Source organism: Vanellus vanellus, assembly GCF_965231255.1.
Source record: "Vanellus vanellus genome assembly, chromosome: 23".
Classification (NCBI taxonomy): Eukaryota; Metazoa; Chordata; class Aves; order Charadriiformes; family Charadriidae; genus Vanellus; species Vanellus vanellus.
Window position 1 is genome coordinate 2695884 of NC_138928.1, and position 22783 is coordinate 2718666.

General features: G+C 64.4%; 2 protein-coding genes across 2 annotated transcripts; both read right to left on the bottom strand.

Moving 5' to 3' along the window:
* Positions 1 to 673: 673 nt before the first annotated feature.
* Positions 674 to 9005, bottom strand: MICAL1 (microtubule associated monooxygenase, calponin and LIM domain containing 1). The gene is made up of 25 exons (XM_082494366.1): positions 8967 to 9005; positions 8611 to 8889; positions 7554 to 7761; positions 7328 to 7444; positions 7026 to 7124; positions 6790 to 6945; positions 6471 to 6571; positions 5917 to 6174; positions 5395 to 5510; positions 5186 to 5312; positions 4845 to 4917; positions 4197 to 4347; positions 3927 to 4114; positions 3698 to 3807; positions 3553 to 3603; positions 3374 to 3451; positions 2854 to 3022; positions 2671 to 2753; positions 2015 to 2564; positions 1817 to 1896; positions 1571 to 1669; positions 1353 to 1446; positions 1142 to 1241; positions 977 to 1050; positions 674 to 903 (listed from the first exon to the last, which is right to left on the bottom strand). Exons 2-25 carry the CDS (start codon positions 8869 to 8871, stop codon positions 773 to 775), a joined length of 3474 nt encoding a protein of 1157 aa, XP_082350492.1. The 5' UTR covers positions 8872 to 8889; positions 8967 to 9005; the 3' UTR covers positions 674 to 772.
* A 5871-nt stretch (positions 9006 to 14876) lies between these two features.
* On the bottom strand, positions 14877 to 20992 carry LOC309680837 (uncharacterized protein; the record flags this gene model as incomplete). Its single annotated transcript, XM_082494588.1, has 14 exons — positions 14877 to 15036; positions 15371 to 15484; positions 15568 to 15650; positions 15772 to 15822; positions 16482 to 16534; positions 17046 to 17193; positions 17501 to 17632; positions 17740 to 17880; positions 18525 to 18552; positions 18802 to 18877; positions 19176 to 19239; positions 19392 to 19468; positions 19907 to 19953; positions 20871 to 20992. The coding sequence occupies 14 exons, from the start codon at positions 20990 to 20992 to the stop codon at positions 14877 to 14879; spliced, it is 1296 nt and encodes a 431-aa protein (XP_082350714.1).
* Positions 20993 to 22783: the final 1791 nt, after the last annotated feature.

Sequence of the window (22783 nt, forward strand, 5' to 3'; positions counted from 1 at the left end):
GTGTCCTCAGCTGGGATGGATGTCCCAGGCTGGGATGGGTGTGCCGGGCTGGGATGGATGTCTTGGGTTAGAATGGATGTCCCCAGTTGGGAAGGACATCCCAAGTTGGCTTCCAGGGGCTACTCCTGACATTGCCCCTCCACATTTGGCATCTCCGCTGTGACCTGCCTGTGGTGGCCACAGTCACATCGTCGCTGCTGAGAGCGAAGCCCTCCATGCCCGGGGCACAGGGCTGGCTGGGTAGCGCTGGAGCCACCTCTCCCACCAGGACCTGTCCCCATGCAGCCAATGGTGCAGCTCCAGCACAAAGGGCTCTGCCGGACACAACCCTGTCGATGCCCCGGCCAAACCTCTGGGCAGTGTCCCCTCGAAGGAGTGATGGCTGCGGGACCTCCTGCACTGGGTGAGAACCCATTCCCCTGTGGGACCTCTTCCTCCTGTAGCAACCCCCGGGGGGTGTTTCATAGCCCCCTGCAAATCTTGTTTTCAAGCAAGCACAAGGCAAAGGTAATCCAGCCAAGCGTGGGGACGCCCTCTTTGCACCCCAAAACTGGGGTGCTCCTCGGTGTCTCCCCATGTGGGCGTCCACCAGCAGGTCGGGCCCCTCCACAGCAGGCTTTGGCAAGCGGGGACCTGGATTTGCCGCAGCAGCTCCCTGCGGGCGGCTCAGGCATCACCACCTTCAGAAGCAGCTCAGGGTGATGCTCGGCCGGGGTGGGGACCACTCCTCATCCCCCCGGCGAGGAACCGGCGGGTCTCGGGGCCGCAGGGGTCAGGCCTGCAGCTCGCTGAGCCGCTTCTCCTCCTGGATGTGGATGAGGACGTTGCGCTTGTTCACCACGGCCACCAGCTGCGCCAGGATCTCCTGCTCGGTCACGCGATCCTCGGGTGTCTTCAGGGATTCTGCGGGAGCAGGGGGATGGAGCAGGGCTGGGTGGGCACAGGATCCCTCCCCCCGGCGTGTGCTGGCACTCACCCTCCTTGCTCAGGTAGCACCGGAGCTTCTGGTCGAGGTGCCACTGCTGCTCCTCCAGCTTCAGCTCCTGCACCCTGCGGGGAGGGAAGGGGGGTGCTGGGCTCTGGGGGGGCTGGGGTGAGCCGAGCCCCCACACCACCCAGGGAGCATTGCCCCAAGCCTTACGCGATCATGAGGTCCGACTCCTCGGTCATCAGGCTGTTCTTCTTCTGGACCAGGTAGAGCAGCTGGTTCATCCACTGCGTCTTCTGGTCGGCCGAGGTGCCTGCGGAGCGGTGGAGGGGGGTGGGGTGTGAGCAGGGCGCAGACACACACCCCCTGGCCACGGGGGTCACGGTGGTCTTACCGTCCTCATCGTAGTCCACCCTGGCCTTACCGTCCTCGTCCCGGAGTAACTTCTCCAGCTTGATGCCCTGCTGCTCCAGCTCCCGGAACGTCACCTCAATCTCCTCCAGCCGCCTCTGGATGGTCTGCAAGAGAAGGGCAGTGCTTGCCTGTGGGCCAGCACCTCCTGGCATATGGCCACCAGCAGCAGGATGGAGGAGACAAGGGACGGTGCCGGGCTGGGGACGCTGCTGTCCCCCATGGGGCTACCTGGGCTTTGCAGAACCGATTCATCTGGGCTTCCCTGGCCCGGCGGGTGAGCGTGCGCTTCCAGGTGGGGTATTTCTCCTCTTCCCCCAGGTTCAGGCACTGCGAAGGGACGGTGGCACGGGCAGGGAGGGGGTCAGTCTCTGTGCCGGCCACCTCCTGCCCTGGCAGAGCCGGAGCCGATGCCTCGGTGAGAGGAGACGCCGGCAAGAGCTGGTGGGGCCACCACTGCTCAGGGAAAGCACTCACCAACTCTGCCATGATGCCAAAGTCTGTGCCTTCATCCTCCTCCTCCTCCTTCTCTTCCTCACTGTCACTCTCCTCCAAAGCTGCTGCAAGAAAAGAGCCATTTGGGGCCGGTGCCTCAGGAGCAGAACGAGGCACGTCAGGGCACCAGAGGGACCCACAGCCCTGCTCGGCCGGAGGCTCCAGCTCGTAGCCACCTACCTTCCTCCATGGCCGTTTCCTCCTCCTCCTCCCAGGCGCTGTGTTCCCGCCACAGGGCAGGGAGGGCCTCGGGCGCCGCTCGGAGCCGCAGACGAGCCGGCTTTGGTGGTGGCTCGGGCTCCGCTTCGCTGGTGAGGGTCAGCGTGGACAGCTTGAGCTTCTCCAGAGGCGTGAGGATGATCTTCCTCCTGCCCCCACTCTCCTCAGCCTCCACCGCTGCCCCTCGGGGCTCCGGTCCGGCACCTTCCTCCTCCTCCTTCGCATCCTCCTCAGGCTGTACCAGCAGCTCCTGCTCCTCCATGTCACCACGCTCCTCCATGTCACCACGCTCCTCCATATCACCACGCTCCTCCACGTCACCACGCTCCTCCACGTCACCACGCTCCTCCACGTCACCAGCATCCTCAGCATCCTCAGCATCCTCTGCTGCCTCAGGCTCTTCCCATGACCGGGGGGCTACTGGTGGGGGCTGCAGGGGACCAGGTGCCCCCTCCTTGGGGGACACACACGGGCTCCCAGCATCCGAGGGTGGGTGGTCAGCAGTGGCATCCTACAGCAGAACCAGCGAGGGGTGATGCAGCGCGGGGCCGTGCCTGAGCATCCCCCTCCACCTTCTGCCTTTCCCCCACCACCTATGGAGATTTACGGTGACTTACCCCACTGGGCAGCACTGGGGGCTCATCCTGGGGCAGCTCCATGCCGGGAGGATTGGGGTAGTGAAGCGAGCAGTAAAAGTGACCTGGCGAGGCGGGGGGGGGGGGGGGGACAAACCCGTGTGATGACCCGTGAGGTGGAGCAGCCTTGCCCCGAGCATCCCCTCACCCCAAAACCCGCCTCACCGTCCTCCTCGTCGAAGGCGTAGTCGCCCAAGCGCAGGGTGGCCCCGCACTGCCGGCACTGGAAGCAGCCGCGGTGGAAGAAGCGTCCCTCGGCGCTGGCTCGCTCCAGGATGTAGACGCGGCGGCCGCAGAAGTAGCAGGCGTCGCTGCTCTCCCCGCGGGCTGGTGGCTGCTGGGGGAGAGGACAGGTTGGGGTGACACCGGGGTGCTGGCAACCAGCCTGCTCCGGGGCTTTGCCGGCAACCCGGGGTGCTCGGGGCGGGGGGGGCTCTGCCCCTCTTGCAGAGGTGGGTCTGGGTGCTCAGGATGGGGTTGCTGGCACCAGGGAGGGAGAGGCAAGTCCTGGCTCCGGAAAACCAGTTGGGTCAGGAAACAAGCAGGGAGGAGCTGGGAGCCTGTAGGCGTTCGCTTGCACAGCCCCGGTCCCAGCCCTTGGCTCGGCTCCCGCCAGCCGCCGGTGTCCCCCCCAGCGCCCACCCACCCAGAGCTGGACCCCCACCAGGGTGACATGAAGACCGACCTGCCCTGGGTCCGTGGTGGCGGTTTGCGGCGGCTCATGGGCACTGTCCGGAGTGTCTCCATCCAGCCCTGTGTCCAGCTACGAGCAACCCGAGGGGAGGGTCAGCCCCCAGCTCCCCCCACCCTGGGGACGGCTGCATCCCGGCAGAGCATCCCTCGAGGCGCCGGGGGCTGACCCACCTCGGCATCCCTGTGGCTCCTCTTGACCTCAGCATCCTTCTGGGCACTGTCCTGCGAATGCAAAGGGGGTGGTTAGGATGGGGTTGGGGGGGTGAGGGGGGCATTGTTCTGGGGTGTCTTGAGGGTCTGAGTGGGGGTCCCTCACCTGGACACGCTTGTGGTTCATGTTCCGCCTCTTCTGCAGCTTGCTGAGGAAGAGGATGGCCCCTCGCGCGCCGTGGGGAGACAGCGGCTTCTTGCTGACCTCCTCCGCCTCTGCACAGAGGGGACACAGCCACCCTGGTGGGACCCACCCTACGACATGGCGGGGCACCCAGCCAGCCCCGGTGGGGCTCGGGGGTAGCATAAAAACCCCCCTCCCCAAAATCTCGCACCTGGAGAGGTCTTGAAAGCTTCATAAAACTGGCTGAGGTAGGTGATGAGCCCCAGGCGGTCGGGCTCTGCCATGGTGGCCATCTCGGTGCTGGAGAGGACGGGCGGGATGCCCAGCTCCTGTTCCGCTGTGTCCAGCATCATCTGGTGGGTCCGGATGGGATCCTGGGGGTCCATGGAGTCAAAGTCCCTGCAGGGAGACACTATTGCCATCAGGGTGGGCTCTGCAGGGTGGGAGGTCCCGGGGCGGGGGGGGGGTCGCAGGCACTCACACCAGGTCGGGACGGAAGCGGTGGATGAGGGCGCAGAGGGCCAAACCGTTGGTCCAGGAGGAGGTGAAGTCGGTCACTGCCACGCCGCGGTACCTGGCCGTGCTGGCCTGGCACCAGCTCAGCAGCTCTTCGTAGGCATCTCCGGACACCGCTGGGGAGGCAGCACACGTGTCCCCATCCCAAAGAGGCAGGGGACAACCCCCCCACCCCCCGCCCCAGCCCACTCCCCCCTCCCAGCATCGGTGCTTTAGAGGGAAAGGGGTCCCATGAGAGTGACACAAGACCCCCCCACCATGCAACCCCCCCCCCCCAAAGGCTCAATAAATGGGTTGATAAAGCATCTGTCAATATTTCCCAGCTCAGCGTCAGTGCGGGCAAGAAGGAGGGGGACACCCCCCCCCCCCAGCCAAAGGCAGCGGGGGGGTCTGTGTCCCCATGGGGGCAGAGGGAACGGAAACCAGCGCTGCCACCGGGACGGAAACGCAGCCGCTGCTGGGAGGAGCACGGCGGCCAGCTGGACCCCGGCCAGGGCTCAAGAAAAGAAGGATGGGGAGGAAAATCAGGGCAGGAGCTGCTCTGACATGGGCTGCCCGGAGAAAGCGGGGGTCCTGGCACCGGGGGGGCTGGGGCAGGACCGGCTGCTCCTACCCGTGCTGAGTCTGTTGTTGCTCTTCCTCTTGTGGTCCACCTCCACCATGCCCACGAGGTAGAGGTCCCGGACCTGTCAATGGGGACACATGGGTGGCAGGTCACCACCTGCACAGAGCCAGCACAGGGAGCTGACCCCGGCAAGGGGGACACCCGGACCCCCCCCCAGACCTCCCCAGAACCACCCGCATCTGCAACAGGTAATGCATTAATTGCCTTGGGGACCAACAGCTTCAGCCTCACACCCTTTGGGGACAGGGGACCGTGCAAATTGGTGTCACCCTGGCGCCTAGGGAGGCTGGGCTGGATGGTTGCCCAACGACAGGACCTGGGCCGGCTACCTGGCTGGGTTTGATGGCCTGCAGGTTGATGTTGGGGTAGCGCGTGGCCGGGTCGATGCTGTACTGGCTGATGTTCTTGTTGGTGTTGTCCGGGGAGGTCTGCGAGAGGTGCTGGTAGATGCTCTCCCTGGGTGCAAGGCACAGGGCTGGGCTCAGTGCCACTAGCCTTGCCCCGTCTGGGACTAGCCCAGCAGGACGGGGACACTCACCTCTCAGCCAGCACCTCCAGTGGGGGCGTCCCGGCTGCCCACTGCCGCACCATCCACGCCGCGTCGAAGGCGGCAAGGAAGCCCCTGGCCACGCCGGTGCCCAGTGGCCAGAAGGGCTGCGAAGGGAAAGGCAGAGAGAGATGGAGCCGGAGCCGCGCGGCCGGTCGGGGTGGCTGGGAGGAGGCTGGGACCTGCCGGGCTTGGCCAGGGATGAAAGCGGGGAGCGGTGGCGGGACGCGCAGGGAGCGGACGGGCGGCTGTCTCCTCCCCAGCCGGTACGGCTGCGTCTGGGGAGATGCTGGGTTCCACCCTGAACCCACCCCAGATCTCCAGTGGGGCTGGGGGAGGGGGATAACCCCACCAAAGCATCCCCACTACCGGGACTCGGGGAGTCTGCCCCCGGGGATGGGGTGCACCGGGCAGTCAGGTGAGAAGCGCTTATGGAGGGGGAATATATCGCAACCATCTCGCAGGGAGAGGGGAAACTGAGGCACGCGGTGGTGCTGCAAGCTGGACCCTCACCTCCACCAAGCAGTCGCCCACCAGCCCAAGGAGCAGACGGGCCCCGTTGTGTTCCCGCACCAGCGCCGCGTTCTCCGAGCGCGTCATGCAGGTGAAGTCGAACATGTCGACGTCCGGCAGGTCCCGGTGGTTGAGGGCAAACTCCAGCTCGGGCAGGCGGTAGTTGGTGGAGAAGTTGGCAGCTTCTTTGGCGTAGCTGAGAAGGGCATCCCGGTTCACGTTCTCTGGGGACAGGAGGCTCTCGATGTCTGCCTTGTCCTACGAGAATGGGGACGGGGATGGGGTGAAGCCGGCCGGGATGCGGGAGGTGGTGTTTGCCCCCCCGCCTGGGGGCAGCCGGCTCTGGGGTGAAGCCGTGCCATCAGGCTTGGGACCATGAGCACCCCAAAAAGAGATTTTCCCTGGCATGGGACACCGGCACAATCAATGGCAGCCAAATCCCGCACCAGCCCAGGGGTGCACAGCAAAACCAGTACCCATGACTCACATCCCACCCTCCAGGCTTTCAGCAGCCAACGCCATGGGATCCTGGGGCCGGATCCTGCCCTCCTCACCTGCAGGATGACCCCCTTCTTGAGCAGGCTCTGCTTCTTGGCTGTCATGACGAAATAGTGAGTGTCATCCTTGTAGTAGACGATGTTTTCCAGGTCGATGCCTGGTGATGGGAAAGGGGCTGAGCTGAGCCACGGGGCAGACCCAGGGCCACGGGAAGCCCCCGCACTGGGCTCAGCCGCCACATGTCCCCTGCAGTGGCGTACCACGAGGGGACACACATCCCATCACACAGGGGACATCCCAGGGCTGAGCCTCCGGTTGCATCAGGGGGGACGGGGACGTCCTGGCACCCTCCACATCGGGGCCGGGACCACCGACCTGTTTTGTTGTAGAGGTTTTGGAAGAACTTCTGGTTGTAGATTCGGGCCACGCCGCTGATCTCGGCCACCTCCACCTCGGCCCGGCTGTGGCGGTTGATGAAGTTGGTGGTGATGCCGATGGCCAGCTTCCCCCGCGTCTCCTTCCGCTTGAACCCTGCGGGCAGGGAGAGCCGTGAGCCCCCACCCGGCCCCGCAGAGCCGTCCTGGGGGGTGCAGGGACCCTGTTGTTGTCACCTTCGGGGACAAATTTGCCGCCACCGGCTGAGATGAGGACGTCGAACTCGTAGTGGCTGATGGGAGAGGAGCCGGGCTGCAGCACAGCCCGCCAGCCGCCTGCGGGGAGAGGGACGGTCACGAGCGTGCTGGGTCTCAGCTGGGACCTGCTCCAGGGAGGGGGGAGAGGATTGCACCTCCTCCTCCTCCAAAAAGGCATGTCCCAGGCTAGCAGGGAGATGAAGGGGGGGGGTGCCAGAGCAGCCACCCGCAGCCCCGTCCTTGTCCCCAGGGATGCCACTGGCCCCACAGTGATGCCTTACCCTGTCCGCCTGCCTTTCCCGCGGGGGGGATGAGGCCCTTGAACTGCACGTTGATGTGCACCTCCACCCCCAGGAGCAGAGCCACCTTCAGCAGGATCAGCTGGAGCTGCCGGATACCTGGGAGGGGAGAGGGGACACTCAGGGGTGCACCCCCCGGTCCCTGGATTCCCCACAGCGGGGGGACCCCGGGGGTGTAGAGTGTGACCCTCCCCCCAAAAAAACTCACTGATGTGGTCCAGCGTGCCGGTGCAGAAGCGGCCGTAAAACTTCTTGGCGCCCAACGCCCGTAGGTCGTGGATGGTGAAGGGCCAGAGGTGCAGGACGTTGTTGCGGGAGAAGGAGTCGCGCTTCTCCAGCAGCACCACGCGGGCACCCAGCAGCGCCAGCTCGATGGCCACCCGCAGCCCGCAGGGACCGGCCCCCACCACCAGGCACTGCGAAGGGGACGGGTGGCGTGAAGGGGACGGGCATCCCCCCCCTCCACGCACCAAAGAATAGGGGTTTGGGGATGGGGTAAATCTTCAGCACCACCCCAAACAGCATCTCCCCCCTTCCCCGGGTCAGGATCTGGCCCTCCACACTATTCCCGCCCCCCCGGCTGCGAGCGCTGCTGCGCCCTGCAATAGTGGGGTGGGGGCCCTGTGGGGTGCCCCCCGCCTCCCCGCCTGCCTGACCCTTGCCTTCACACGGGGCAATGGCAGCAATTAAAGCGCTCGGTGAGATAAGGCGCGCACGTCTCCCGCCTGCTGCAGCCCGGGAACGGGAAAATTTCACCGGGAATGAGGAGGTTTCACCAGCAACGGGCTCAAAACCAGGACTTGGTTTTGATCTCCTGCCAGCGCCTGCACGGGGCTGGGAGGGGACGATGGGGAACCAGCAGTGGGGGACAATAAGCCATCAGCTCTAGGATAGGGGGACAGAAATGGGGTCCCCCAGCCGCTGGGGGACATCCTACCCCGGCATGCTCCTGTTCCCCAGAAAGGGCTCGGCAGGTCCCTCTGCCCCTTTGCAGCCCCCCCATGGGATGTCCCTGGTGAGGAGCAGCCGGGAGGAGGAAGGACGCGGCTGGCTGGGTGACACCGAGGTGGCATCACCCCATGGGGAAGGGAGCAGTGCTAATTAACACACTGTCCCATTAAACCCTATCAGTCAACCTCCTGCCCGGCACATCCCGCATCCTCCCCGGGGGTGGGGGCCAGGGTAGCTCAAGGGATGCTCTCACCCCTGGGACAAGGACACGGGGCAAGGAGGGACCCAAACCCCATGCCCCACGTCCCCGGTACCTTGGTGCTGGCACAGGCTGTGCCCTGGTCGTAGTCCTTGTGGCCAGCTTTCTTATCCAGCTTGCCCCACAGGGCTTTGGCGCTCCAGTAGTTGAGGGCAGCCTTGAGGCCCTGGTAGAGCTGCAGCCCGCTGCCCTGCAGCCCCAGCTGCTGGCACAGCTCCCCGAAGCAGCCCAGCACCTCCCGGCACTCCCCGGCACGCAGGAACCTCTCGAAGATGGCGTGGGCCGGGTTGCCCGGCTCGTCGGCCGGAGCACTCATCCCGCTTCACCCGGCAGCCTGGCGAGGGACGGCGGAGATAAGCGTGCGGTGGGACCCTCCCGGACCCCCATCCTCAAACCCATCCGATACCAGACCTGGTGTCTCGGCGCGAGGTTTCCCAGCCAGGGGTGCCGTTGGGTGATGGTGCTAACCGAAATCGGGGTCCTTTCTGGCAGCAGCTGGCAGAGCCTCCCCCGGGTGCTGCACCCTGCGAGCCACGGTGTCACCCGGCCACGGTGACGTCAGGGGAGGGGACAGGGAGGGCCGTGGTGGCAGCAAGCAGCTTCCTTCATACGGCGTGTACCTGCAGCAGCCAAAAGCAGAGCGGGGTGTTTTGGAGCAAAGACTACACTTCCTTCCTCTTCACCCTCTCCCTCGCTGGGGAGGGACGGGGAGGGGGGTCCTGGCCACAGGGACGAACTGCAGCTGCCCCAAAAGCCAGCAAGACTCAGCCCTGGGGCAGGAGGGAGCAGGATGGGACCCATCCTGCCAGCCTGGTTTCTGCAAACCAGAGTGGGGGCGACTTTTTCCCCCACCTCTGCCTCTGCCATCCCCGGAGCGGGGCGGAAGCAGATTAGCACAGAGGAAGCGCTGGTGGGGAAACCAAAAAATAAGCCAAACCACCGTACGAACGGCCCCGTCACGCCACGGAACCTGTGGGAGGAGGGGTGCAGAGCATCCCCCTGCGGACACCCCAAAACCCCGCTTTCCCCTGGCGTCTCCCAGGGGACCAGCGCTCCTTGCATCTGCCTCCCACTCCAGGCACCGGCTCCCCCCAGCACCGTCCCATGCCACCTGCCACCTTGCGAGCACGAAGCACAAAGCTTTGCCCTTTCCAGCCGTTGTCACCAAGCCCCGGGGCTGGGAAAGCCTCTCCCGGCCCGGCAAAGCAGCTGGCGGAGACGTGGCGCTGCCAAGGAGGAACGGGCGGAAAGCCTCAGTAAACGGGAGCGCTCCTACCTTTGAACCATCGCTCTTTGCCCTCTCACCGCTTGGCATTACCGGGAGGCACGCAGCGGCACGTCCCCGCAGTGGGACGCCGGAGGGGGAAGGATGCCGCTTCCGAGCCGAGCTGCCCTCGGTGGGGTGGGGAAAAGGAGGTGTTTAAGCCTGGGCTTAAATTTCGGCTGGAAAGCCCAAATTCTAGCTGCGTTTCAAGTTCGGTCTTGCTCCAGCAGCTTTCCAACACCCGCAAATAGGGCAGCCGGAGCCTGCGGAGGATGCAAAGCACTTCTGCAGGTCACCTTCCCTCCCCGGCATCACAGCCAGGAAACCCTCGGCATTTTAACCTCTTCCTTCCTGGGCAGACACAAGGATAAAGCATCCAGCCGGGCCAGAGCAGGAGCTGGCACCCACCGACCAGTCCCCAACGGGACAGAGGACACGACCGATGCCTTCGTGGCAGTGCTGTGAGACCCAGGGACAGAGCCAGCGCTGCCAGCCCTGTGGCCCTGCCAGCGGCACAGAACGAGGAGCGTGGGGAAACTGAGGCAGGGCTGCAAACCTCACCGCAGAGGTCAGCCGTGCTGTCCCACCAGCATCCTGCCTCCTCTCCCCGTGCCGGCGGGCCGGGCTCCAGTGCCCTGCGCTGGCCCGGGCACGATGGGTTTTTCCCCCGGGAGATTGCATTAAGGCGCTGGCGCCTGCCAAGGCCACCAGGCAGCAGCCCCCGGGCCATGGGGCAGAGGCAGCTTTCCCGGGCTGGGAACACCTTCTCCAGCATCATCAACCCCTGGCTCTGAAAAAGAAACCCCACCCCATCTCAAAGCCTCGATTCCCACCCGACGCGATGCCGGGGGGAGCGTGCCACCCGGGAAAACTTTCCAGCTCCGCCGCTTTGGCAGAGAGGATCGGAGGAGGCAGAACAACAAGCCTTGTGTTACACCAAGTTTCCTACGGAAACGATGCTCGTGCCGGCACACCACGTCCCCTTTGGCAGGCTCGACACCCCACACCCCCCCCCCCCGCCCCCCGATAACTGCAAGCAAGCACAGAAACCCCCACGGATTTTCAGTTCCTGCAGGTTTGATGCAAACAAACAGCTTTCAGCCCACAAAAGGCAGTGCCAGCGAAGAGGGGCACAGTGCTGGGCCAGGCTGCCTCCAGCTCCGCTCTCCCCATGAACGCTTTTTGCATTTCTTCCTTTAAAACCGCTCCTGCGAGCCAGAGGGAGGAGACGGGGGGGGGGTGCGGGGGGGGGTGTGGGGGTTTACAGCCAGCCCTGACTCAGCTCATGATGCCTTTGGTTGGGGTGGCTGCGGATATGCCTATGGGGACATCTCCCAGGAGCATCCCTGGAGCAAGGACACCCCATCCCGCTTTGCAGGTCGGGGTCTTCCCCCCTGCCGCTGTACGGAGAGAAGCGGCCCCTTGGGAGATGGTGGGGAGGGGAGATGGGGGAGCTGCCCCGGGGGTGCTGGTGAGCTCACGTGTCTCCCAGGCACGTGGAAATGGGGTGGGAAAGGACACGGCTCCATATGGAGCTAATGAAAGCCGGGAGGATTTCCAGCAGCGGCAGATCCTCTTCCAGCTGAGCCTCTCGCCCTGCTGCCACACCAGCTCCCAGTACGGACCAGGCTGCTCCGGGTTTGGGATCCAGCCTGGAGAAACGCTGGGCCAGGCTGCTGAGCTGGGATGGACCCTGGGGAAAGTCCTTCCAGCAACTTCGGGGATGGCCCCGAGGCCGGCAGGCAGGATGGGGGGGTTTCTTGTGGCCATCCAACGGCTGGGCCAAGGATCCTGCTCTCCACTGCTGGCCGAGCTGGGCCGGTGCTGGGAAGGGGCGAAGGTGGCGGGCGCTGCTCTTCCCGGCGTTCCTGTGCCCGGGAGAAATATCCCGGGTGTGGGACTGGAGTGGGCAGGGAGATCGCCTTGGCCGACCCCGTGGAAACCGGCCCTAATTTGGCTGGGGTTTAATCCTTGGAGGGAGGGGAAAAATCCCCATCAGCTCCTCTGGTTTGAGGGGGGGATGTGGGTGCACGGGCACACCCCAGCTGAGCTCCCCCCGCTTCCCCCTTAGCAAACCCCCAGCGTGGAGATGTGGGGAGAAGGGCTGGGGTGTTGCGGTAGAGGGGGTATATTCACCCTTTCAAGGGTGAATAAACATACCTCCCCCCCCGAAAGCACATGCCAAAATCCCCCCCCGGAGGTGCAGGATGCAGCCTTGGCTCCCGCAGCCGCCGGCAGCAGAAGTGGGCACTTCTCCGGGGCATTTTGGCGTTACCCTTTGCAGGGGATCCACAAGCCACAGCGCAGCCACGTCCCAGGGAGCCCTGAGCAGAGACAACACTTGGAGGGGGGAAGCAAATATGCCCCCCCCCCCATTTCGGCTGCTCAGCTTTGCCCCCCTTGCCCAGCACCAGCCCCACAGTGGGAGCTGCCTCTTGTAGCCGAATTTTGGCGCGAGGGGAAGTCTGCTCATGACCTTTTGCATCCCACATCCTTTTCCTCCTCCTGCTTCTTTGCCTGCAGCCACCGTCATCCCCGTGGGGTCGACAGGAGACGTGTTGTGGGGTACGGTGGTGAACCCCAGGTTCGGTTACCCAAATGAATCAGGGTCTTCACCCACCCCAGGCACAGGGAACTGGGGTACAGCACTGAACCCCCCAGCCTGGGCTCGCTCCCGGGGGTCCATGGAGCATCCCTCCCCCTGCACCGGGCGGACAGACCGGGATGGGGGACAAGCGCTTGGCAAAGCTCTTCCCATCCCATCCCACTCGGCACTGGGAGCACTGGTGGTCCTGGGAACGGAGGCGAGGAGGAGGAGCAGGGGCTGCTCTCTCTTCCCTTTGTCCCGGGGGGAGCAGAGGCAGGGAGTGAAGGGGAAAACCGGCGAGGACGATGGGGACACACACACACACACACACACAACGGGGGTCTCCGCTGACCACCGGGAGCAGCTTCGGGGAGGGGACAGCGGGGACAAAGCGCTACCCCGCCACCGAGCATCCCCGCTCGGCATCCCGAGGACACGCAGGACACGGGCACGGCGGGGCTGAGCGCTCCTCCCACCCCCCTCCCAGCACCCCAAAATCACCCCTCAGTTTTGGCAACCCCCCCTCCCATCCCCCGCAGGACGGAGCCCGGAGCGATGCTTTCTGCGGGCGGAGGGGACCGGCCCCGCCGGGGGATGCTGTCCGCTCCGTGCCCGCATCCCAAGGGGAAGGGAGGGGACACGGGGGTGGGGGGCAGCAGAACTTTGACGCCCCCCCCGCCCCATCCCCCAGGGATGCTCTGCCCATCCCCACCCCCCACTCACCTCTAGAGAAGGGGGAAACTGAGGCACAGCCCCGGGGGGGTGGGGAGGGGCTCAGGGCTGCTCGCAGACGGGCGAGGACGAGCAGGAAACGGACTCCGGCTCCGCAAGCAGATGCCGGCTGGCCCTCCCCCCCTTCCCTTCCCTTCCCCTCCCCTCCCCTCCCCCACGGCCGGGGGACCCAGACGTCCGGGCTGCTGGGAGGCGGTACTGGGAGCAGCTGGGGCGGGGAGGGGGGGGCGGTCCCCGGGGCTCTCCGGCTTTGTATCGCTGCAAATATTGCTGCAATTGGGTTTTTACGGTGCTGCCGGAGGCTGAACCACACCACACACCCCCCCACCCCAACCCCCCCACCCCACCCGCGAGGGGCAGCCCTGCGCCGGGAGGGGGGATGCCCAGGACAACCCCGGGTGAGTTGTTTCAATTTTGGGGCGAGAAACCAGTCTTTTCGCAAAGCGAACTAAAAGATTCAGGTGATGAAATCAAACCACTTCGCTTTCTGCCCCGACTCTGGCCGCTGTGCCATACTTCCCCCCACAGCCAGAAATAGAGGCCAGGAGGGGGATGCAGGCGGGGGGGACCCCCTCAGTGCCAGCCCCAGCCCCCCCACAGTGTCTCAGACCACCACAGCCCTTGTGGAAACTTTTGGGATGATGTTTCCACCTGTGTCTCCCCGGGTGGGAATGGCCCCAGTGGGGTGAAGGTACCTTGGGGCAGAGGATGGCGCCGTCGGGGTCACCGAAGATCGCTCCTGGCCGGGTACTTTTTGGCGTTTTCTGGTGGCGGCGTCCTCGGGGTGCTGCTGGCCACTTGCCACATGCCGAGGCGAGTGTCACAGTGAAGGGGCTTGAGGGCCGGTGACGCACGGGGACAGCCTGCCACAAGGCTGGGGGTGGTGACTCAAGGACACGGGGCAAGCTGGCGTTCAGGGCTGGAGTTACATCGGTCACCTGTGAGTCACCCGTGGCACTGCCGGTGGCCACGGCGAGCAGGGACGGCCAGCCCAGCACCTCCATCCCTCCTCCCCGCTGCCCCCTCGGGCCTCTTCCTGGGGGTCCTGGGTGCAGAACCCCCTCCCACAGTCCCCCCTGCAGCTCAGCCGGGGTGTTTCGAGCCCGCCAAAGCCGCTGGGTGTGGGCACAGCAGAGCCCACCCGCGTTTCGGAGCCGCGAGAGGCCGGGGCGGACGCGGAAACGGGGCGGATGCGTCAAACCAGGCAATTTTCCCAGGCACTGGAGCGATCGGAAACAGCTCCCTCTGTTTGTGAGCTCTTTGTGGTGCGATGGGAAAATCTGAACACTGACCCGCTCCTTCCAGACGGAGCTCTGTCCCCTGGGCAGCAGCAAATAGGCATTAGATATTAATTACAGCTCCACAGGCAGCAGGGACGGGGGATGGGCTGTGGTGGAGGGTGCCCAGCACAGTGGGACATGGCTCTAATGCAAATCTGGCAACCTGGTGTCTGTCGCCGGCTGGGGGACATCCCTGCACCCCGCGGTGTGCCAAGAGAACAGGCAAACTCATAGCATCGATGAAGGCTGCTGAGGCTCCCCAAGCCCTTCACACGTGTACGCTGGCTCCAACCAAACCTCAGAACCCAGTGCAGAATGTTCCCCCCCAGCTCCAGCACTAAACATCCCCTATTTTTCCTCCCAATTTTATTATTCTAGGGTTTTGGTGTCTTGCGGTGCGGGGAAGGAGCAGCAACGGAGAGGAAGTGCCTCCCGGCCACCTCCCCCCCCGGCTCCGGCTAGGCCTTGGGCGATGGCGCAGGCTGCAGTCGCTGCAGCTCCAGGACGCGGATGAGGAGGAGGAAGGCGATGCTCAGGAGAAGCAGCCACAAGAAAACCCAGTAGTGCTGCGGGAGGAAGAGCCACGGCCGCCACAGCTCTGCCGGGGACTTCTTGGACCTGGGGAGAAGGGGACGGGGGAAACTCATCATCTGGGGGGGAGAGCAAATCCCACCTCCACCCCAGCTGGGGCTGAGGAGGGTGTTTAACTCAACCCCAAACCTCACTGGCCCTTTTGCAAACCTAAATGCAACAAGGCCGGGGAGGGCATGGGTGACCCACAATACACGGGGGAAACTGAGGCAGAGCAGGGTCGAGCTGGGGCAGCCAAGCGGCATCCCAGCCTTCCATCGGCAAATCTCCCAGCCTGTTTCCCACGTGCTGGCCACCGTGGGACCACAGATAGTCCAGCAGCCACGGAGGCGTTGCTGGGCACACGTGGAGTGCTGCTCACGTCAGTCCAAGCTGCTCCGGCTCCTCATCCCCTGCACTCGAGCCTCTGCCATCTGCCTCAGCCGCCGGCTCCCTGGTCACGGCGCTGCCCTGGCCCTGTGGCTCCAGCTCGCTCCTGCGGAGGGAGAGGACCGGGTGCTGTGCCATGCCCTGTGGGCCAGTGGTAGCCATGGGCTTCCCACCACTCAGTAAGGTTACCTCTGGGTGCTGGACCGGCGCTGGGCCCCCTCTCTCTCCGTCTCACTGGCCAGGGCTGCTCGGCTGTCAGGGCTGGCACCTGGCTGGGCACCAAAGGTGGGAGCATCAGTGGGGACACAGACCCCTCGGTAGCACCGAAGCGGGGGACACATGTCCGACAGCGGGGCACAGCTCCTCTCCGTTCCCCCCTGCGCGTATCCTTACCAAGAGCTGCTTGGGGATGACGGCGATGCTGACTCTGCGACGGGCAGATCCCTGCAATGGAGGGGCCGGGGGTGAGCACCGTGCCGGCTGCCTCCCCGTGCTCCCCATCCCCCCCTTCCCCATCGCCTCCCCAGCACAGGCAAGGGACACCGAGGAGAAGGGACGCTGCCAGGCTCCCACTGGCCCTGGTGCTATGGGAGGAAGCCGGAGAGCTGGTGAGATGAGGGAAGGTCAAAGCCAAGAGGGTTGCGCCTGTCCTTACTGCTTCAAGCCGTGCTGGCGGGGCTGCCTAACCCCCTCCCCGAGCGCTCCCCTACCTCTTGAGCTGTAGGGGAATCAGTGCCGAATTCGAGCTGGTGCTAGAGAACAGCCAAGCCTGCGGCTCTCGGTCTATGACCCTGCAATGCAGAGGGGACCTGCCTGAGATCTCCTGGACAAGCAGACCCCAACCCTGGGCACCCTGTCTCCCCAATAACCCCGGGCTCCCTGTCTCCCCGACCCCGGGCTCCCTGTCTCCCCACAGCCCTCCGAGGCTGCCCCTAATGTTTTGCCTCATCCCCAGCATTTCTAGCAGCCCTTGCCCACAGCCAGCAGCTGGCAGGAGTGGCATTGCCCAGGGACTAGCGGGTGCGAGGGGACCACTGGGTGAGGGAGAGCAGCGGGACATGGGGAGGCAGTGGCTCCGGGACCACTGAACTGGGACCAGTTACCTGCTGGAAAGTTCGCATCAGGGGGTGAGGCCTCAGCCGTGGCTCCGCATCATCTGGGAGCAAAGAGGAGTGGCTTTACATCACCCCCCAAAATTAAGATGGGGCTTGTGCGCAGACAGTTGCCAACCTCCCTCCCATGGAAAGCCATCCTGGCCACACGCTCCGTGCTTGGCATGAGTCACACGAGTGCCCCAGCCGGGGGGGGGGACACCTTTTTTTTCGCATGCACAGCGATGGCGTGCGTGGGGTTTGGCGTTCAGGGACAGAGCGTCCTTTGTGCGCCCCGTGCCCCCCTGCCCCGCATTCCCAGCTGGGCCACGGGACGATGGCTCTCTGGCCACCAGCACCTGCTCCCACGCTGCGTCTGCTGTTACACTGACCCTTCGCATTTGTCATCGCGTCGCAGCTGTCACCCGCCCCCGGTCCCCGGCTCACACAACCCGCTGGCTCTGCGGTGCGGGGTCACACTGACCCCCCCCTTCCCCAGAAGGATTCAGGACCAAATCCCACAGGGTCGCCCCGTGCAAACCCCCGCGCGGGCCCCGGCGGCAGAGCCCACCTCACCCTGGGTCTCCGCCAGCTGCCGGTTGCGGGAGTTTTGTTGGATCAGGCGCTTCATCTCCTCCAGCTCCGCGTGCTCCCGCATGTGGTGCCGCTTCAGGTTCTCCACGTGCTGCACCATCACCTCCGCCGCTCGGCTCATCCGGGCCTCCTGCGGCCGGGCAGGATGGGGGATCAGACGCCCCCATCTCCTGCTCCCCGGAGGATCCAGAGTTCCCTGCCATTCCCTCACTGTGCATCCCACGGTGCCTCCACCCCGGGGGTGCACACGCATCCCCTTCCTGCTCCCGAGGGCAGGGAGATCCCTTCCAGCCCGGTACATGCAAACATGAGGTCAATGCCAGCACCACCAGGAGGAGGGAGAAACCCCAGCAAGCCCAGGGATGGGTCCCCGAGCCCAGACGCAGCACCCTCCGTCGCTCCCAGCCCTGGCAAGGAGTCCCAGGCCACACACAGACCTGATGGACAGCCCCCAGCTTCTCCGCCGCGCTGGTTGCCCGCTCGATGGCAGATGCCAGCACAGCCAGACTACACCGCAGCTGCTCCAGCGTCTCTTTGCAGCCTGCGTCGGTGCAGGATGGGCCCAGCCTCTGCGGAGGGAGAGGATGGAGCTGCCGGAGCCGGGACTTTGAGTTGTCTGAACCCCTCCGGGGCTGGATGTCCCTGGCAGATACCCCTTGCCCTGGTGCCCACCTACCTCCAGGGCAGCCCGGCACTGCCCCAGCTCCTCCTGGATGTTTTCCTCTGCCGCGTCCCGTGCCTGTGTTTCCACCTGCACCCGTTGCCGCAGGGTGAACACGTCGCAGCGAAAAGCCAGGGCGAGGTGGGCGAAGGCTGCCTGCATGGTGGGAGGGCGAGAGGTAGGACACAGGGCACAGGGGAAGCCACCAGGGCCACACACTGCTGTCCCCAAGGCACAGACATACCCCCCAGCAATGCCACCAAGCAGGGTAGTGCTACGGATAATCAACACTTGCTTCACCTCAGCACCCGCCAGGCTGCTGCATGCTGGGGACAGTCCCCGTGAGAAGCCAGCCTGACTGAGACATGTCCCCCAGGCAGCTGATAACGCATGGAAATCCCAAGCCCTCCTGGCAAGAGCACGCGCCGGGCAGACGCCAGCCCTCACTGCAGGTCCCAGCTGACAGCGGAGCCTGACTCAGCCCTGGCACTCATGGGAAAATTATTTTTATTAGCACGGCTTCCACCACCTCCCCGGCTAAGGACGCTCTCGGCGAGCTGCAGAGCACTTTGTGGGATTGCCGGGCACAAAGAGGACGGGCTCATCTTGCCATGGAAATGCAGCTGCCTCCGAATGCCAACAGCATCACCAGGAAAGGGATTTGTAAGGCGGCTGCCAGGGGACTGCGGTGCCTGGAGGATGGCCAGGAGCAGGGCACAGCCCTGGGACTGTGAGCCAGCGAGGCGTCCATCCCTCTGTCCCCCTTCCCCAGCCCACCCGCCGCCCCCGGCAGCCCTCACCTCCACATCCTGCTCCGTCAAAGCCACCCTGCAGAAAGAGAAGTGCTATCAGGGTGGAGGCACCATGGGGACCGCACACTGAAAATGCCCTTGGTCTGCTCCCAAGGGTGCCAGAGGTGCCAGACACCACCAGAAGTGGGGACCCAAGTGCCCCTCGCCTGGAAAGTGGCTCTTGTGCAGTGGAAAAGGAGGAAAGTCCAATCCCTGGACCACACGGTGACCTGGCACCCCCCTGTCCCACAGCCCCCACAGGCATGTAGGTGCTCACTGATCTTACCTGTGCAAGCCTAGTCTCTCCAGCACCGAGAGCTCACTGGGGAAACCCAGCAGCGACTCCTCCGGGGTTTCTGCATCTGCAGAGAGGCAGTAACGCCACGGGAGAGACCGCACGTGAAGGCTTTTGCTTGGCCTTTCCTCCTCCCTCTGCCCTCCTGTCCTGGCAGGGAGCAGGTACCCGTGCAATGGGACCATCCCAATCTTTTCCCCAGCATCAGCGGGGCTTTGGGTCCCCCCAGGCCAGTCCCCCGTTCCCCATGTCCCCACCAAGGCAGCAAACCCCATCAGGCCACCCTGTTCCCACGCTTGTCCCCAGCCACTTCAAGCCTTCCCCTAAGGGAACCCAGCTGGGATGTGGGATGGGGACTCACCCACCTTCCTCAGCCCCGTCACTGTCCCCAGAGCGCACAGCCAGCTCCTGCCTGTCCGTGCCTGGCACCTGGGGGACACAAGGGCACTGTCAGAGCAAACCCCTCCCTGGCACTGGACGCATCCCGAAAAGAGGAGCACCAAGCAGCCGGGGGTCCGGCCGAACCCGAGGGGCCGGGGAGGGAAGGGCCCCCCAACCTGATGCCCTCCGCTCCCTCTCACCTCGTCGACGGGATCCACGCTCTGCTCGCTCCTGGCCAAAACCCCGTCTGGGTGCCCCTGGGGACTGCTCATCCTCCCTGGGGACAGAAAGGGTGGTGGGAGCTGGGCAGCAGCGTCCCCTTCCCAGCCTGACACCACTTCAAGGGAGACCCCAGAAGACACCACTGGCATTTCTGCAGCCTGCAGGCTTGCAGCGGGCACGGGCTAGCAGGTGCCCCCCAAAATAGCCCTGTGGAGTTAAGGGAGCTGCAGCCAGGCTGGGGGCCAGGGCAGGGGGAGGAAGACGAGGGGTCCGGTGCAGCGGGTGGGTTACAGCTGGTGAGGCAGAGCCACGAGGAGCTGCAGAGGACGGGGTTGGGGTCCCCAGGGTGGAAGGGATGCAGGCGGGTGCTGCCAGGCCAGGGGACACCCTCCTGCTGTCCCCGTGCAATGCTGCTCAGTGAGGGAGGGAGGGTGCAATCCCCCCCCCCCCCTCCCCGGCTTTCTCCCCATCCCCACCCCGGGGCTGCCCTTACCTTCATCTGGAGACGTGGGGAGCCCGGGCAGCTCTGCCTGCTGCTCCCTGTAGAGAGAAGCCTGGGTAAACCCCAAAGAAACTCCAGCAGCAGAGGCAGCATCCCACCCCCTCTGCCCTCCCCCGGCCACCACAGCACCCCTCCATGGGATGCTGCTCCGCATCTGGGTACTTTCCGAGCATCCTCCACAGCCCGCTCTGTCCCCGTCCCCGCTGTCCCTGGCACAGGCACAGCAGCCCTCTCTGCTCCTGCCGCCGCAGAGTCACCGCTGAGGAGCCCGCTGAAGCCGTTTCCAGCCAGCAATGAGTCACCGGCCCACGGCTGTGCTTCTCCTCAGCACATTATTTTATTATTTTTTTTTTTTGCCCTAGCTGCCAAGCGGACCTCGCTGCGAGCTGGCCTCTTTGCAGGCACCACAATAAACCCGGCTGCCGGCAGAGCCCGGGCGCCATCTCACATCACTGCCATGGGGACAGCAGGCCTTGGCACATGCTCTTTGCCACCCAAAAGTGTACCAGGATGGCCTCGCCACCCCAAAAACCTGTCTTGGGTGCAAGGAAGTCTGGCAGCTCTGCAGCATCCCTGCTCGCTGGGGTTGGGGATGCCAGACCATGCCAGGGATGGCGGGTCACCTGTGCATGGAGATACAGGGGCTGCCGTGCAAACTGGACTCCTTGTGCTGGAGCTCAGCACCCACCTGAGAAGGGCTTTGAACCCCTAAACTTTGCCCCTGGCTCTGAAAAGGGCTACAATGGGCTTTTCCCTTTCTTCCCTGCAAGCATGGGGATCGCTCCCCAGGAACGATGGCACAGGAGAAGGGGCTGCTGTGCTGAAATGATGCTCAGTGGTGCCTCAGAGCAGGGTGATGCTCCAGCCAGCATCCCCCTCTTGCCTGGCACCGCCAGCCCCGTCCCATCCTCGCTAGCACCCCGAGAGCCGTGGGGTGAGCTTCTCGTGCACATACCTCCGAGGCGAGGGGCTGGGTTGGCAGCTCATCCTCTGCCGCTGCCTCCGTCGGCGCCCCTGGGCAGGTCCCTGCGCCTCCTCTTCCCCCTCTCCCAGCGAGGTCCCTGCGAGCGGCTTCATTTGCAAAGCGTGGAGGCTCCAGGACCAGCACACCTATCATGAGAGACACATATTAGCTGCGCGCAGATGGGAGAACGCCTCTAAATGTTATATTTTTAAAGCATTTTCTCACCCAGCAGGAGCTCCGAGCTCCTCTGCTTAGCGTGGAGGCATCTGTGGGAAGAGGTGGGGAGGCCCGCTGCAGCGCAGGAGGATGCTGCTGGGATCCGGGCAGGCACTGAGCGAGGCAAACAAGGAATTTATTACAAGCCACTGAGGGTGGACTTCCCCACTCGCTGTCCCCGTTTCCCTCCCACGGGGCGATCCTTGCTTGGGGCTTGTGATGTGGGTCATCTCCATGGGGGGAGATAACTTTGCACCCACCTACTGGTGCGAGCACCCGGTGCAGAGCGGGAGCGACGTGCTGTACGCCAGGTAGGGGACAGCCCAATCCTCGAGCATCCCCTGCCAGGCTGGCTCCCAGACAGTCAAATATAAGAGATGCCCAAGTCCAAGGGAGCTTGGACATGTCATTTAAGCTGTTTTGCAATCTTTAAAAATCAGAGAACGACAGCAGAAATTCCACAGAGTCCCTCTCCCGGCCCAGGATAAAGTCGCTGTGCAGAAGGAACTCTCCTGCAGGATGCGTCTCCTTGGGAGTTGTGCCCACGAACATGCTGATATGGGGCAGAAGGAGATACTTTTTTTTTTTTTTTTGGCCGGGACACGAAATGCAGCAGAGATTTAAGGGGACAGAGAACAGGGACTGGTTGAAGCCCCTCACGCCTGTGCAATGCCTTGGCCAAGCTCAGTCGCTCCAACGCTGAGCGGGACCATCACCCATCTCCCAGTGCCTGCTCAGCCCTGACGGAGGTGTAAAAGCAAACAGCACTCCACACCTGTCAAAACAAGCTCATTTCGTGCCTATAGACTCGAAATTGTCACCAACACCTCTGCCAAGGGGCCCGGGAGCCCCCAGCCACCAGGGATCGGGCAAACTCATCACATCAGTGAGCATCAGAGTTTTCCCCCGGGGCCGCTCCCTGCTGCACAGCACTCCCTCAGTAACAGCCGCGGCAGACCCTGCATGCAGCCTGTTGATTTGGTGCAGCCTTACAGACACTTGCTCCTCATCTTTGTTTTACGGATGGAAATACAGAGGCACACAGCTTGTTTGCCCATAAATAAAGCCCCGGGAAGCCGGACTGAGCGCTTTCCCTCAGCTCGGCGACTTTACCAAACGCTCCCCGGGTCGTTACCTGCCTGAACTTGTCTCAAGCAGCCGAAGGCAGATGCTGGGGCCACCCAGCTCGGACCCGGCACTCGGCGCTCTCGGGTCCCCGGCAGACCCGGGAGGGGGGTCAGAGGATGCGGCACAGCTGGCGGACGGTGGGTCGGGGGGTGCCAGGACCCCACGCAGTGCAAGCTGCTGGCGGCAGATTTTCCCCGGAGAGGAGAGCGGTCGCATCTGCGGCAGAAGGAGCTGCCAGGGAAGAGCTTGATGCGAGAAGGCCTTTAAAGGACATGCACGAGAGCGGCTGGGAGCTCCCTGCGCAGGGCTGGGGCAGGCTGAGCGGTTTGCAGGTGGCCAGGCGACCTCTGCTTTCGGTGCGGGGCCGGATCCTGCACCCGCTTTTTGGAGATGAGAGCTGTTACCCAGAGCTGGGAGAGACCACGGATGCTCCCTCTGTGCCCCGTGTCTGCAGAGCATCTCCCTGGCCAGAGACCCAGGGCAGAGCGGTGGCACTCAGGACCTCCATGGAGATGGGGGATCCCCCCATGCTTTCATGGGGGGGCACAGCACCAGGCTAA